General features: G+C 29.5%; 2 protein-coding genes across 6 annotated transcripts in view; one reads left to right on the forward strand and one right to left on the reverse strand.

The window, feature by feature from the left end:
* Nucleotides 1-14,555, reverse strand: part of LOC130672969 (mediator of RNA polymerase II transcription subunit 20) — a 49,383-nt gene that overhangs the window by 27,235 nt on the left and 7,593 nt on the right. The window lies entirely within an intron of this gene.
* The window catches only part of LOC130672968 (facilitated trehalose transporter Tret1-like), a 37,273-nt gene that overhangs the window by 18,073 nt on the left and 4,645 nt on the right, over nucleotides 1-14,555 (forward strand). Inside the window, exons 1-7 of one of the 4 annotated variants that reach the window (XM_057477787.1) lie at nucleotides 3,227-3,804; nucleotides 10,992-11,087; nucleotides 12,891-13,021; nucleotides 13,183-13,429; nucleotides 13,514-13,798; nucleotides 13,875-14,127; nucleotides 14,213-14,550. In XM_057477787.1, coding sequence (XP_057333770.1) covers nucleotides 11,025-11,087; nucleotides 12,891-13,021; nucleotides 13,183-13,429; nucleotides 13,514-13,798; nucleotides 13,875-14,127; nucleotides 14,213-14,550 — 1,317 coding nt within the window. In that variant the 5' untranslated portion in view covers nucleotides 3,227-3,804; nucleotides 10,992-11,024. Of the gene's footprint in view, nucleotides 1-3,226; nucleotides 3,805-7,008; nucleotides 7,243-10,991; nucleotides 11,172-12,890; nucleotides 13,022-13,182; nucleotides 13,430-13,513; nucleotides 13,799-13,874; nucleotides 14,128-14,212; nucleotides 14,551-14,555 lie in introns of those variants that run through there. The other 3 variants (XM_057477788.1, XM_057477786.1, XM_057477789.1) reach the window with 3 other exon arrangements.

The raw sequence follows: 14,555 nt of genomic DNA on the forward strand, positions 1-14,555 counted from the left end.
TTAATCTCATCATCAAATTAATTAACAAATTTTCTCGTGTAAGACAAAAAAAAGAAAAATTTTAACTCAAGTCAAACCTTCTCCTATTTTACAGAACCAAGAAATATTTTTCACCATAAATTTGTTTCTAAAATAATATAAATAACTAAAAGAAACGAATTATTTTTTTTTTTCATCTACTTTTTTCTCACCGGACCTTTTTCAATTTATATGTTTACATTTCAAAGACACATGATACAGTAATAAAAATAAAGTTTAGGAAACTAGAAATCTTCTCTTCTACCTTTCTACGAAATTTGTTACAAATAAATTTAAAAATTACATATAGAAAAAAAAATCTACTCGAGGGTTTTTTTTTTTTATTTTTTTAAACGAAATTAATATAACCTCTGAGGATTTTGAAAAATTGATCCAGGAAACAATTCAATGTTGAAATATTGTTTTGTATATTTTCACAGACGTTTCGCAAGCTTAACAAAACTCTTTAGTGTCTGACAACACGTAATATATATATTTAAGTATACACGAGTAGTTGACTTCAAGCACAATTTAACTGTTGCCAAGAATGATGACACGTCAGAGACAAGCTTGTTCATATTTTCTTTTATTAATTACAAACATTATTTTTATTGTTCTTATTATTGTTATCGTTATTATTTTTTTTTTTCTAACACACGTATTTTATTGTTTCTCTTTTCTCTGGCAATAAATATTTTTTTCCTTCTTAAATTACACAATCTAGTCATTTAATTATAAAAAAATAAATAAGCAAATTATAATTGTATCAAATTTTTAAAAACATTTTAAACTTATGACTGCACTGATAGAAGGGTCTTGTTATTAACAATAAATATTATTATTTGAAATTAAGTTTTGTGAATTTATTAATTACGGCAAATATTTATTCATTAATTGTTAACTAAATAATAATTAATGTTTAAAGAATATTTTGTTGATAAAACTAAATATTTTTTTTTTTTTATTTCATTGATATGAGAAAAGGCCACATAATTCTTACAATCTCATTACATCAAATTACAATTGCACAATATATATTATTTAGTGAATAAATATGATAATAATATAAATAAACTAAATGATAGTAAATTAATATAAATAATCTTGACTATAGCAAATGATAGCAAGGACATTTTTTATTTTTTTTTTTAAATTTAACTGTTGGTTTAAATGATCATGTCAAAACATATTAATTTATTTTACCAGCTAATAATTTATAAAAAAAAATTTTTGTCAGGTTGAATTTAAATAATTTTTTTGTAAGTACTAAAATTTGTGACTTAAAACGCTCAAAATTTCATTTCTCATTGATATTTAATTTAAATGTTTAAATAATAATATGCGTTGTAATCTGTATTTATAATAACCAATAATAATTGTTCATTACAATTGGTTTTATTTATCCGATAATGACAAATGTTTATTCATGTGGTCCATAAACTTTGTGATAATTATCATTTATTTGTTATTGTTGATTTAAATTAACAACTTAACAAAACATACATTCCATCTCTTTTTTCACTTGACTTTTCACCGGCCTATATAAATATTTATCAGCTATCGATAAATATTTATTCCATATGAAAAAAAATCTTATCAAATGCCCAATTTCCTTAGTATTATTAAAAATTTATTAAGGATGTGCGAATCGAACATTAACATTTGATTCAAATTGTAATTATTGTAAAATGCGCGAGTTTTAAAAAAATTTGAATAATTTAATTCGAAATCGAACAGTAAATTCTGGAAATAACACATGACAAATCATCAAAATTTTTTTAACAATATTTATTAAATTTAAAAAATTTATAAGTAAATCAAATAAATATACTTAATAATTCAAATTTTTTTGACGTTTCAAATATTTATTTAACAAAATTTCTTAATAAATAATTTATAAAATATCAATAACTTTTGTTTAATGCAACAAAATATTGTATCAGTGTGTAAATACTCTCTTTTTTAACTTTTATCTTTTAAAATATATTTAAAGAATAAATAGAAAAAAAAAGATTTTTCAGATTAAGTGATTTAAATTTGTAATAAAATATTTTTGTCTCGAGAAATCGATATGACCATGGACAGATAGTCGAATTTAAACGTTATATTTTTTTTAATGCACGGTAAAACGTTAAATCAAGTTAAGTAAAGAGTGACCCTTTTTATTAAATATATATATATATATATATATATATATATATATATATATATATATATATATATATGTATAACTTGTATTGGACATATTCAAGGTATTTAAGGTGGCAGACAAGTTTATCTGACATCTTTTCACGCATCTCATACTTGATTACGTTCAAAAAATACTCACCTGTATACTTAATACTCAATCGCATGTAAATGAGTTATAAATCCGATAAATAATATACATAAAAGGAAATATATCCGATAAATATATATTTAAAAGGAATTTTAAGGATAAGTTTATTTTTATCTGATAAGAGCTTTGCAGAGAAGAGATTTTAAGATTTTAACCGATTATATATTTTTTTTTTCTAAACCCTTAGTGTAAATATTTAATGCTGTGACAAGATTATGGTAAAATAAATATAATTTTTTAAATTTTTGAAGAAAGACAATTTTTGAGCTCAAAATATAGTTTTAGCTTTTAAATGAAAATCACTCGCGGACTATTTAAAATATAAAAATTTAATAAGATTTAGTTTACAGAGAATTTAATTTCCTACAGAAATTTTTTAATACATTTCTATCATATTTTTAATATTTAAGCGAATTGTTTGAATTCAAGCTTTCAAAAATAAAAATTTCATAATTCTCAAATATTTTTTTATACAATTTTACTTTAAACCAAACGCACTTTTGAAGCATTAAATTTGCAAAAAAATTTAATTAGAACACTTTATAAAAAATTGAATTCCTAACAAAATCATTTCAGTCTATTTTAGTCATATTTTAATACTTTAGCCAGCATTTAAACAAAAAGCTAAAAAAATTTCATGGGATTTGAAAATACCAATTGAACATTAAATGTCTAGTAAAAAAACTCAATAATAAAGATGTTTTTCTCACGAGAAAATAGAAGTAAAAAAAAAAAAAAAATGAAAGTCCTGAGAAAAATTGTACGCGCGTGCGTAAATACCCACGTGCTCAAACAATAAAACTAAGTAAAATATCAGTACTCCAAACGCGTGTACACAGTATAGTTAGTACTTAGTCCCCCATATGTAATGGGTTTGGTTCTCTTTCATTTCATTTAGCTTTAGCTGCTCAACAGAACCGGCAACAAGTCTGTCGTGTCAGTCGTAGTCTAGCGATCCCATGCGATGGTCAATCACCAGCCACAAGATCTTAGATCTCACATAGATCCTAAATCTAAAATTATCATTACGTGATTAAATAAAAATTTTTTACCAACATCAACATCGACAATAATAATAAACTAAAAGAAATTTAATTTGAATTAATCATCAGTGCCTTAAATATTTATTTATTAAATACGATATGAGTAATTGACCAGTGTGTACTAATAATAATAAAAAGGGAGACCAAGTGAAATTAATTTCTATGACTCTTGTTCATTTTTATTAATCGACACAATTGAAAGTAACTGCCGCCTAACAGTGTTTATTTTTATTTCATATATTTATTAAATACTTATTATTATTATTTTTTTTTCTCAAAGTAATTTATTTGTGCCCGTATTAAAAAATTTTTTTATTCAAATTTATTATGACTATTAAATGGATTTATTTCGTTATTAAATTCAGTTAGTGAGTGATATTTTAATACATATGTAATAAAAAAAAGGTATTTCAATTTTTTTTTTTTTTTGTAACATTTAAAATGAAATTTCACTAGCGTGAAAGATTAAATCTTAAATTTATAAATTTTAAATTATCGGTCATTATGTTTTACATGTTATTGATTGTAACTGATTCATAATTATCATACATTTGAATTAAAACTTTTACCTAGCGTTAAATATCACCGTTACTATAACACGTTTATTTGTAATAATTATTTTAAAACCGTTAATTAGACTAATTTATGTGATTAATAATTTATTGAATGTCAGTAAAAATGTAATTCAATTAAATATTCAATTCAAAATTATTTGTTTAGAATCACGATCTCATATTATTTGACAGTGATTAATTGCTTAATAGAAAATTTTTTTTTTCAATTTTATATTTAATAGAAATATGACATATGTATATATATGAATTTTTATCAACGATAGTCATAATATCCTGTAATTTATATCATTTTCTCGTCTTTCTTATTTTATTTCCGTGATTACTGCAGATGAATGCTGGCTCAATATATGTAAGTGAGCTATATACATATATATTTATTATAATATCTCTGATGTCAATGTTCAACTATTTCGATTGCTGATATTCTCGTGAGAAAGCACGACATTCACTTTATGCTTTGAATTATTTTATCTTTAATATATTTAAAGGATTTTCTTTTCTTTATTTTCATATTTTTAAAAGTTTTTTTTAGAGTGCAATACGTGCCTATGAACAACTTTAAGATCTATTGAAAAATATGTTTTTTTTCTTTTCTCGTAAAAATGATAAATTTGTTAAATTCGAAAGAAAATACTGTAAAGAAAGTTTTTACTTCATAATAGAAAAATTCACAGTTTTTATTAAGAATTTAGTGAATCCGTTCTATAAAAGTAAAAACAAATAAAAAACAACAGATCCAAAAATATTTAAAAAAATTTTTTGAAAATCACAAATTTTTTGCATAAATGAAATTTTTCTTTTATCGTAGAAAATTAAAAAAAAATCACAAATCAATTTTAAAAAACCCGTAAGTTTTCGAACGAACCGAAATTTAAAAAAAAATTGAAAAATTGAAGATTAGTTAGAAAATTATTTATAAAAACTTTCATTTCTATCAATTTTATAATTTGATCACTTGCATTTCTAAATAAATTTAAATTTTACCAACTTCAACATACAAACACTATAGTTTAAAAACTTGCAGTAAAATACATATAAGAAAAAAAAAGCCATGAAAAAAGTAAAACTCAGTAAATCATCAAAGAAAAAAGAAAGCATTATTTAAATAGCTCATTTTCAGTAAGTCATAATTTTAGCCGCACGTGTCATACTTTCTTTGTAAGATATTAAAATTTTTTTTTTGTTCATCTCCAGTGTCCTCTTTCACAGCAAACGAGGATGCGAACAATGCTTAAAAAATATGTATATCCGCATGGTCTGCATATATGCTAAAGTAGCAGTAACATTTACAGTTTTAGCAATTGTACTAGTACAAGCAATAGTTGATGGTTTATGTTACCCCTGTTTAATTCCAGTGGTGAATTTAGTCAGCGGACCGTAAAATTTAACAGTCCACTGACACAAAAAACAATAGTCTCCTTATCCCCATTAAAAAAAAAGCTTTACAATCCCACAACAGCAGGAATACGTAAAAAAAAGAAAACCACAATCTCTAGGTCAATGTCCAGAGTATTTAAAAATAATAACCTGACACTTATCGCCTGATTGAAAAGCACTTATATAAATAATCGGATTGTCTGAGTGCTCGTGGAGCTTTTTTGTTCCTTAGATTACTTTTCAGTGTCGCTTTATGATGATAAAGTGCTAGGTGACAATGGAACTTAAATAACGAACAAAGAAACGACAAGTGCATTATTATGTTTTAACACATTGGTTTTGAAATTTTTAATATTTTAATTACTCCATTATTTGATCCTTTGATTTTCTTTAAATTGAAAATCTACACTTTAATTTAATTGGCATTAAGGATATTTTTATAATCACAGCGTAAAAAAAACGATGTAAGTCTTCGTTATCGGGTTTAAATTTAAGACCGAAAATGGCGTTAGAATAACACCGCTAGCGGAGTTAGAATTTTTCTCGATGGAAGCGGTGTTAACAAAAATAGCCTTATTTTTGAAGTATTAGAAGTCAAATTGTATTTCAAATACAAAAAAAAATTTTATAGTGTCAGAAATGAATGATACGGCAGATTTACTAATTTATAGAAAAATTTAAAGAATATTTGTCCACAATGACATGTTAGTGTTATTGTGTAAAATATGGGAAACAGATTTCCATGATTCAAAAGTAACTTGGCAAAATAAATCAGCGAGAAAAATAAAATAAAATTATCAATGATTAATTTATCATCTTTAAATTAATCATTCCCTTATAAAAAACATCAGTTATAATAAAAATAATTATTATATTGTTCCTAAACATTCAAATTGATGAGCGATCAAAAATTGATGCAATTTTTTCAGTTTAATAAAAGTAACCTTGCTTATTCTATATAGGTAATAAAATTGCTTTTATCTCAATTAACGGTAATCTCGTAATTATAACAGAACATTATTATTTTTTTTTTGCAGTTTTGTAGATCCTAAAACACTTATATGCTCACACCCTTATATTCCGATCGGAGTTAATTTACTCCGCAAGTACACCGTTTTAACACCGGTTGGATAACACCGCTATATATCTGTATATATATTGTGTAATTTGCCAATTTGGTGGACATCTAGGTGAATAATTGAAAAATATATAGAACACGTGACAACACAACATAGCGGTCGCATTTATTGTTCCACGAGTTTACAATAGAATCAGATGTTTTGTCGTGTTATAATGGAGCGCGTGGCCTACACACTAATGAAAGGGTTGCACCTTCAATAGTACTACAGTTTAAATATATGCCTTGAGTATCTTCATCTAGGCATCAGTGGTTCCCAGTTTGTTCATTTCCTTTTACTTTTAAATTTAAACCTTACAACAAAACCTTTTTATAACTAAGCGACCATAAAACAAATGTCTAAATTTAAAATCAGGCGTTTTGTAATAAATATCGTCGAAAAGATAAAATATTACAAATTGTTAAGATATAAAAAATGTCAATTTTTCAAAACTATTCGAAAATCATGATTCTTATGATAAATTCAAATATTACATATTAATTTAACTAAAAAGTTTGAAATACTTTAAGAATTATATCTCAATGTCACAGTTTAAATCGATAACGATGTGATTTCTCAAGTTTGAGCCCCGTGGTTATAACAATAGAGCGAGCTTGGTTGTCTTGGTACGTTTTCAGGATGCACTAGATATTGAATATAGATGCTGGTGTCTCACTTGTACGAAAATTATCTACACAGTTCTCTCAGTCATTCACAGGCTGCTTCAACCGATCCGAATTCCGAGATCCAGGGCATTGGAAAAGTTTTACCAGGTGACCCCCATCAACTTGAATGCTATTATTATTACAAACTTTCATAGTTTTTATGTTTAAAAAGTTGTTGTTTTTTCATCAATGATAAAACAAATGCGTCACATTCCATGCTTTTAATCATGATGACTTATTTTATGTCACAACATAATCAAATTCAATAACTAAACCTAGAGACTCTTTAACCTATACATTATCAGTCACGCATTACGTTAATTTAATCCATTATTATATCTGGCATCCTGGATTATTTCATAACAAGACCTTGTCAGCTAATTAGTACAATAATTAACGCAAATATAAACCAATATATTTTAGTATTTCTTCAATATTATCCGTATTAAATACTATCTGTAGATCTGACAGTAGAAAGATGATCTTGCCGTCTTTATCAATACTTTTATTCAATGGGTGTCTGAACAATTAATCACTTAGATTATTTATTTTCTGGATCGTTTGCTGTATGCACTGAGACGTGATTCAAGAGCATACACGTACCGACAGTACGTATGTTAATCTAAATATATATCCCTTGATGTGACCAAGTTAATCCAGTTGTAGCTCCGGTTGTTGCTCGCAATCCACAACATGACGATCATTCGTCGTAGCTTTAACTGCTACTGTATATTTATTTTCGTACCCATTACAATGATGGATAATAAGCTTTGAATTTAATGTAAGAAACAAAAATTATTAAAGCTTAACAATAAGCACACATTAATCACTGATGTTAATTAATCATTTAAGTGATTTTTACATGAAAACAATTTAAATATATGTTAACTTTTATTCCATTGTATAAGCATCTGTTGATTTAGATCTCTTGGATATGCATTAACCAGCAGACAACTTTACTAAAATAGCACTAAAGTATTTTCTCTGTTCATTCAACTGTTTTCTATTAATAATTTTACAATCCTTTAACGATAAACATATCTTGTTTAAGATTGTTTATTTAGACGTTAAGATACAAAGATATGAAAATAAATACTTTGAGTTAGAGACCCGCAAAAGAATCCAAATGAAATGACAGAAAACTGATACCCGTAGGGTAGTCATAATAAGGGCGCTGTCACGAACTCTTTCTTTCGCTTTTACAAAGTAAGTCTTCCTTAGCCATTTCGTCTGCCGTTTACTTTCTTAATTTTAAAGATAGAGGAACAAAAAAAAAACAAAATTTAACAACAAAAATGTTTAAGAGCTGATGAAATCCAGAGACAGCATTAATTAGCTGTACATTAAGCATGCACTTGCTATCAAAATGATCTCGAGGAGGCTCTTGTCTCTGGTTTATTGAGTGGATTTGCAGTACATTGACGTTGATGCACAAGTACACACTAAAATAATAATAACTGATTGCTTATTGTACCAAATAAAACGACAGATCCGGTTGTCGGAAAACTTAAAAAAGGAAAAAATATTCTGAAAATTACTTTAAATACTCAAGAGTTTATGCTAGTTATTATCATCAAATGTTTCCTATAGTCACTTTTTTTCTCATCCCTAACTTCCTAAAGAGTTTCCTGATGACAAGTATCCATTTAGTTTTCATTTGAATTGAAGAAAAACTTTGGCCAGTTTTTATGTTATTGATTAACACAAAAGGCTTTTGTTTAAATAGATTAGATCTATATAAACATAAATAAATAAAAAAATTGAAGCATATGTTGATGACCGGAGGCGGAAGAATCTCGCGTGAATTCACCCGGAACTGCGAATGACCAGTGACAGCTGGATACGGATATTCATAGCCACTTGACCTGAATAGAGCGACCCAAGTTATAATAAACTGAAACGCTCTTCTCTTAAATATTTTGTTGTTTCATTGCCTTTGCCAAATGTCTTTTATTTATAAAATTACCCGATTAAATATTACTCGTTAAAAACAAATTGCTACGCGGAAAAAAACGTATCGTAAATACTATTATACGGTGAGGACAGTAGAACTGACATTTCTATGGCAGTTTAGTAATTATTACACTACAGCATAGTAATAAAAATTCTCGCTTGATGTCACTTTCATAGTAAAGTGAATATAGATATGGCGATAAAGTACTTATATCAATGCCGCGCTATAAATATTACAATGCTGCCATAAGAATATTATCATTTAAAAAATTATTCTATTATAATTTATTTAAAAGTATGTTTTCTCGAGTTATGAATACAAAATTACATAAATTTAATACTTAATAAATTTCTATAATAATAAACGATCAATGAATAACAGATAATTGATAAAATTATTAATTAACAATAAAAAAAACGGAGATATTGTTCATGTTGACCAGAATGTGTACAGGTCAACCAAAAAATATTTTTTTAAAATCCACTCGTGAGTGGCGGTGCACCATGGCGGTGACATTACTACAATGGAACAGTAACTACTGAACACTGTAATTATTACAGCGCTGGGTAGATCTCGCTCCATTACAGCAAAGTATATCTATCATAAAACAGTGTAAACATTACTCAAAAATAATGTATCGGCAATATAGTACTCATTACATTAAGATATAGTACAACACATTGATATTTACAATAATTTTTTTTTTTCATGGACTAAGTACTAGAGTGCAGTGTAATAGTTACTCTATTTTTCATTTCACATAGCAATATTTACGGTACATTACTTTCCGTGTACAACCATTTGTTTGTTTTCATTATTTTTGTAACAGAAGATATGAAAAATTTTTGAAACCGACTGTAATTGCGTGGATAAATTACGTAGTTATATTAGACGACCCATAACCCATCAGATCGTACATCAACCGGATAAATATACCTGTTATACAACCCGTCTAAGCTTACTTTCATAATGATCCAAAGATACATGATCTTAAGTACATGCTCTTGATAGGAAATAACAAAAAAAAAATATAAGCTGTTTTTTTGTTGTCGATAAAATAGCTAGTTATCTTGTATCTGCAATTAACTCAGATATTTAAAGCTGTCGAAATCTTTTTATTAAATCTTCAACACCTCGGTATAGTAACTGATGTTACGTGTTTTATCGTAATTTTTTTCTTTTTTTAAACCAACCGATGGAAAATGCAAATTGTGGATAAAATAAAAAACAAACAACAGGTAGATGTTGTCCGCAATGGTGTATATAATAGATTTAAAATGACGACACTGGGATACACGCAGTAGATTCGTTAATAAAATGTCGATATAGCGCACTCTCGGAGCAATAAAGTGACATAAAGTGTGCCGAGCTTTTTTTTTTACTGCACAGGTATTATTACCATTTTTTTTTTATTTTGCTACCCCATTTTATTGTTATTATATAATTTAGCTTGTCATTTAAATCGATTTCTAAGCATCAGCTGTTTCAAACAATAAGAAATGAGTTGGAAGAGATTAATTATCTGTTAAATGGATATTGCTTTTGTTTTTTTCATTAACAAAAGAGATTAAAAACAAAAAAAATTTATCAGAGTAGATAATTTTGTTTATACTAAATGACAATAGGAGTTTTTTTTTTTTTTTTTAAATAAATTGAAGTCTCGAAGGTTTATTTTGAGACAGTAATTAATGAAAATAACATTTAGAGCATTTGTGCACGGAAGTAACTCGTTATGCTCTAACGACTTTCCCTAAAATTCTCTCAGAGCTCGAATTCTAGTTTTCAAACACACACACACACACACACACACACACACACACACACACATAAGTTAAAGTTGTAGGATTTATATAACTAAAACGACAACAGAATCGTTAAAAGTTTCTTTTGTCTTATTTTACAGGTGACAACTGTACCGGAAGAGAACGGCTTCAGAATGCCCCGCGCATCAGTAGTACACATGACATCGACCGCAACTCGACCCCAGCATCTATCTCAGGTAATAAGGTCGTTTTTGTCAAGAATCAAGAATCAAGAGAGTAGAAAAATAAAATAAAATAAATGAAATGAAAATCGATTTTCGGTAAATTTTCTTCATATTCTTCTTCTTTTTCTTCAGCCTTTACTTCCGCATTTTGCTTTTGCTTCTTCTTTCATCACAACCCTATTCGAAGCAATTTTCGTTAAACTAGATTTCAGAATGAAGCTTCCGGATAGTATAACCACCCTGTTGTATAAGGCAAAGGCCTGGAGATGTAGTTTCGAAGCTAGCTTACTAGAAGCAACTTTGCTGGCCTAGACTAGTGCCCCAGTTTCTGTCTCCCTCACACTTGCAGGCTCTTAATCGTTGTTTCTTGCTCTTAAAACCATTGGATGTGGGTGTGAGTGTGTACGTGTGTTGAATAGCCACCAAATTCTCATCGAACTCAATCATATTCAAACTTTACCAGACTAGACTATTCTGAATATATGCTAGCTGGTTAGATTTGCTATTGGCTCCAAGCCATATCCAAATACAAACGTTTTCTCTTTCTCTCACATCGTCAAAATTAATTGACTAGTCTTATGATTCAAAAATATTCTCTTTATCTTTGTCTATATTCACCAGCAGCAAAAGTTTAACGCTCTTTATTATCCGTACTAGTGTTTAAATGCACTTTGCAGTTGGATTTATTTTTTTAACTCAAGCCAAGCCCTGGGAGTGCCTTAGCGTTCTATTCCACATTAGCATAATCCAAGCCTGTGATTTTTAAAACATATTCTTCATCATCAACTACATGACGAACACAGTCACCAGTCTAGGGTCATAGAATCCTTTTTAGCTATGACTTAAGTCCTTAAAGTAATTTCATAACAAAAGAAGCTTTGTGTCAGCTTTGCACATTATTGCCGTTAAATTAACAAGCAGCAAACAAACAAAAATATTAAAATATAAAAGACTTTTATTATCAATTAATCATCATATTTATTGAGAAAAGCGCGAGTAAACAAATTAATGAATAAATTTTTAAGTAAAAGGTGAAAGGTAAAAATTACTGTTGATTAAAAACAAGTCGAGGTGTGGAGATTTGTGTGTCTGTGTGTGTATGTGCATCAGCTTGTGACATACATGTGACTCCAGGTTTACTTGGGTCACAAACACCGCATATATACCCAGTATTAGAGTTTGTATCAGCTACAGCCAACGGGAGGCAGAAAAGGAGGAGCAGAAGCTAGAAGAGAAGGGGCCAAAGGCTTAAGCGTGAAATATCGACGGGATTTACAACAGGTGCAAGCGACACGATTTTATACATCTGTCTTGATGGTGATCTCACAAAAAAATAATAACGATAATATTATACGTCCACTGAATAAAAAAATAAATCTATTCATCCGTAAAGTAGGATGCAATAGAATTTTTACCGATGGGATCTAACTGCGCGTGCATGAGAGATTCCGGAAAGAGCAAGCCGTGAAATGTCGTCCGCAGTTACTGCATTCTCTCCTATCCTCACTTTACATATACATATGTACCCACACACAACATATATATATATATATATATATATATATATATATATATATATATATATATATATATATATATATATATATATATGTATTTAACATACATGTAGAGTTTGGTGCAAACCAAAACCGTGCAGAGACACGCGCACTGCATCACCGTTGAAAAGACTCATCGATTTATTTTTTTACCCTAATGTCCTGGTCCCAAGATCTTCATTGGAATCCTGAGACCAGGATCCTAATGTATAACCTGAGTCCTAATTGGTTAATCCTGATGAGGACAAATTGGTTGTAGGTGCTGGCGACATTGGCACTATCAATGGGCACACTGTCATGCGGACTAGCTAAAGGTTATACGTCACCAGCAGTAGACTCAATCCTGGATAGCCAGCCGCACCTCTATCAATCATCAGGGAATGACACTTGGTATGTTTTAAATGACAAAAATATAAATAAAAATATTGATACAGACATGTTTATTTAACATAACATTACAGAGTGTACATTTAAGTTTTAGTTACTAAAAAAAAAATAAAGACAAACATAATAAAGGCGGGCAACATTATAATCCTTTATTTCGATCACAGGTGGGCGTTTTCAGCGACCAAGCAGGAAGCCTCGTGGGTGGCATCGCTCTCGATGTTGGGTGCGGGGTTTGGCGCCATGATCGGTGACTGGATAATGCGACGTGGTCGGAGGCTTGCTCTCCGTCTTACGTCCTTGCCTTTAGCGGCTGTTTGGATCCTTACTGGAATAGCGCCCTGCGTTGAACTTGTCTTCACAACGAGCTTTATCGGCGGGCTTTGTTGTGCGGTCATCACAATGGTTGCCCAAGTACATTAACAATTAATCATAATAATCATCAATAAACTCGTTGCATATTATTACATAACATTAATTTTTATATTATACCGACAGGTTTACATATCCGAAATATCAATGCCGGCAATCAGGGGCTGCCTCTCGGCGATGTTAAAAGTCGTTGGGCACGTGGGCGTACTTTTTTCATACATTGCTGGTTCCTACCTCAATTGGCGTCAATGTGCCGTTGTTGTTGCCATTGCGCCGACAATGTTATTTGTCGGTACTCTTTTTATTCCAGAAACCCCATCATATCTTATACTTAATGGCCGTGATGAAGAAGCGACGGGTAGTCTTAAATGGTTACGTGGATCTCACGTTGATGTTCGACAAGAATTACAAGTTAGTAACAACAATAACTCTCATAGATTAACTTAACAGATGACATTTATTGCCCTGGTATTATTTAATTATTAAGGTCATCAAGACAAACGTGCTGGCGTCACGGGCCAAACAATACGAGCTGACATTTCGTAACAGCGTATTGACACCACGTTTATATAAACCTATTGCCATAACATGTGGGTTGATGTTTTTTCAAAGATTTTCGGGTGCTAATGCATTCACCTATTACGCAGTTATTGTATTTCGACAAACATTAGGTGGTATGAGCCCACATGGAGCAACAATTGCTATTGGTTTTGTTCAACTTCTTGCATCATTACTCTCAGGTTGGCCATCACATTATTCATAACTAACTTAACAGCTATCTATCTAATATTCAAATTTTTAAATCACGATTTCGTAATTTTTCAGGCTTCTTAATAGACATTGTAGGAAGACTACCACTCCTGATAGCCAGTACGGTATTCATGTCACTGGCACTGGCAGGATTTGGTAGCTATGCATACTACAATTCAGTATCACAAAATATGATTGAGAATTCAACGACAATAGGACAACACGACTGGATACCCCTACTGTGTGTCCTGGTGTTCACAACTGCCCTTGCGCTGGGCATATCGCCAATTTCGTGGCTATTGATTGGTGAGCTCTTCCCGCTCGAGTACCGTGGCCTCGGCTCTAGTATCAGCACTAGTTTTAGCTACTTCTGCGCGTTCTTTGGCATCAAACTCTTCATGGACTTTCAGCAGGTACT

Source organism: Microplitis mediator, chromosome 8 (assembly GCF_029852145.1).
Source record: "Microplitis mediator isolate UGA2020A chromosome 8, iyMicMedi2.1, whole genome shotgun sequence".
Classification (NCBI taxonomy): domain Eukaryota; kingdom Metazoa; phylum Arthropoda; class Insecta; order Hymenoptera; family Braconidae; genus Microplitis; species Microplitis mediator.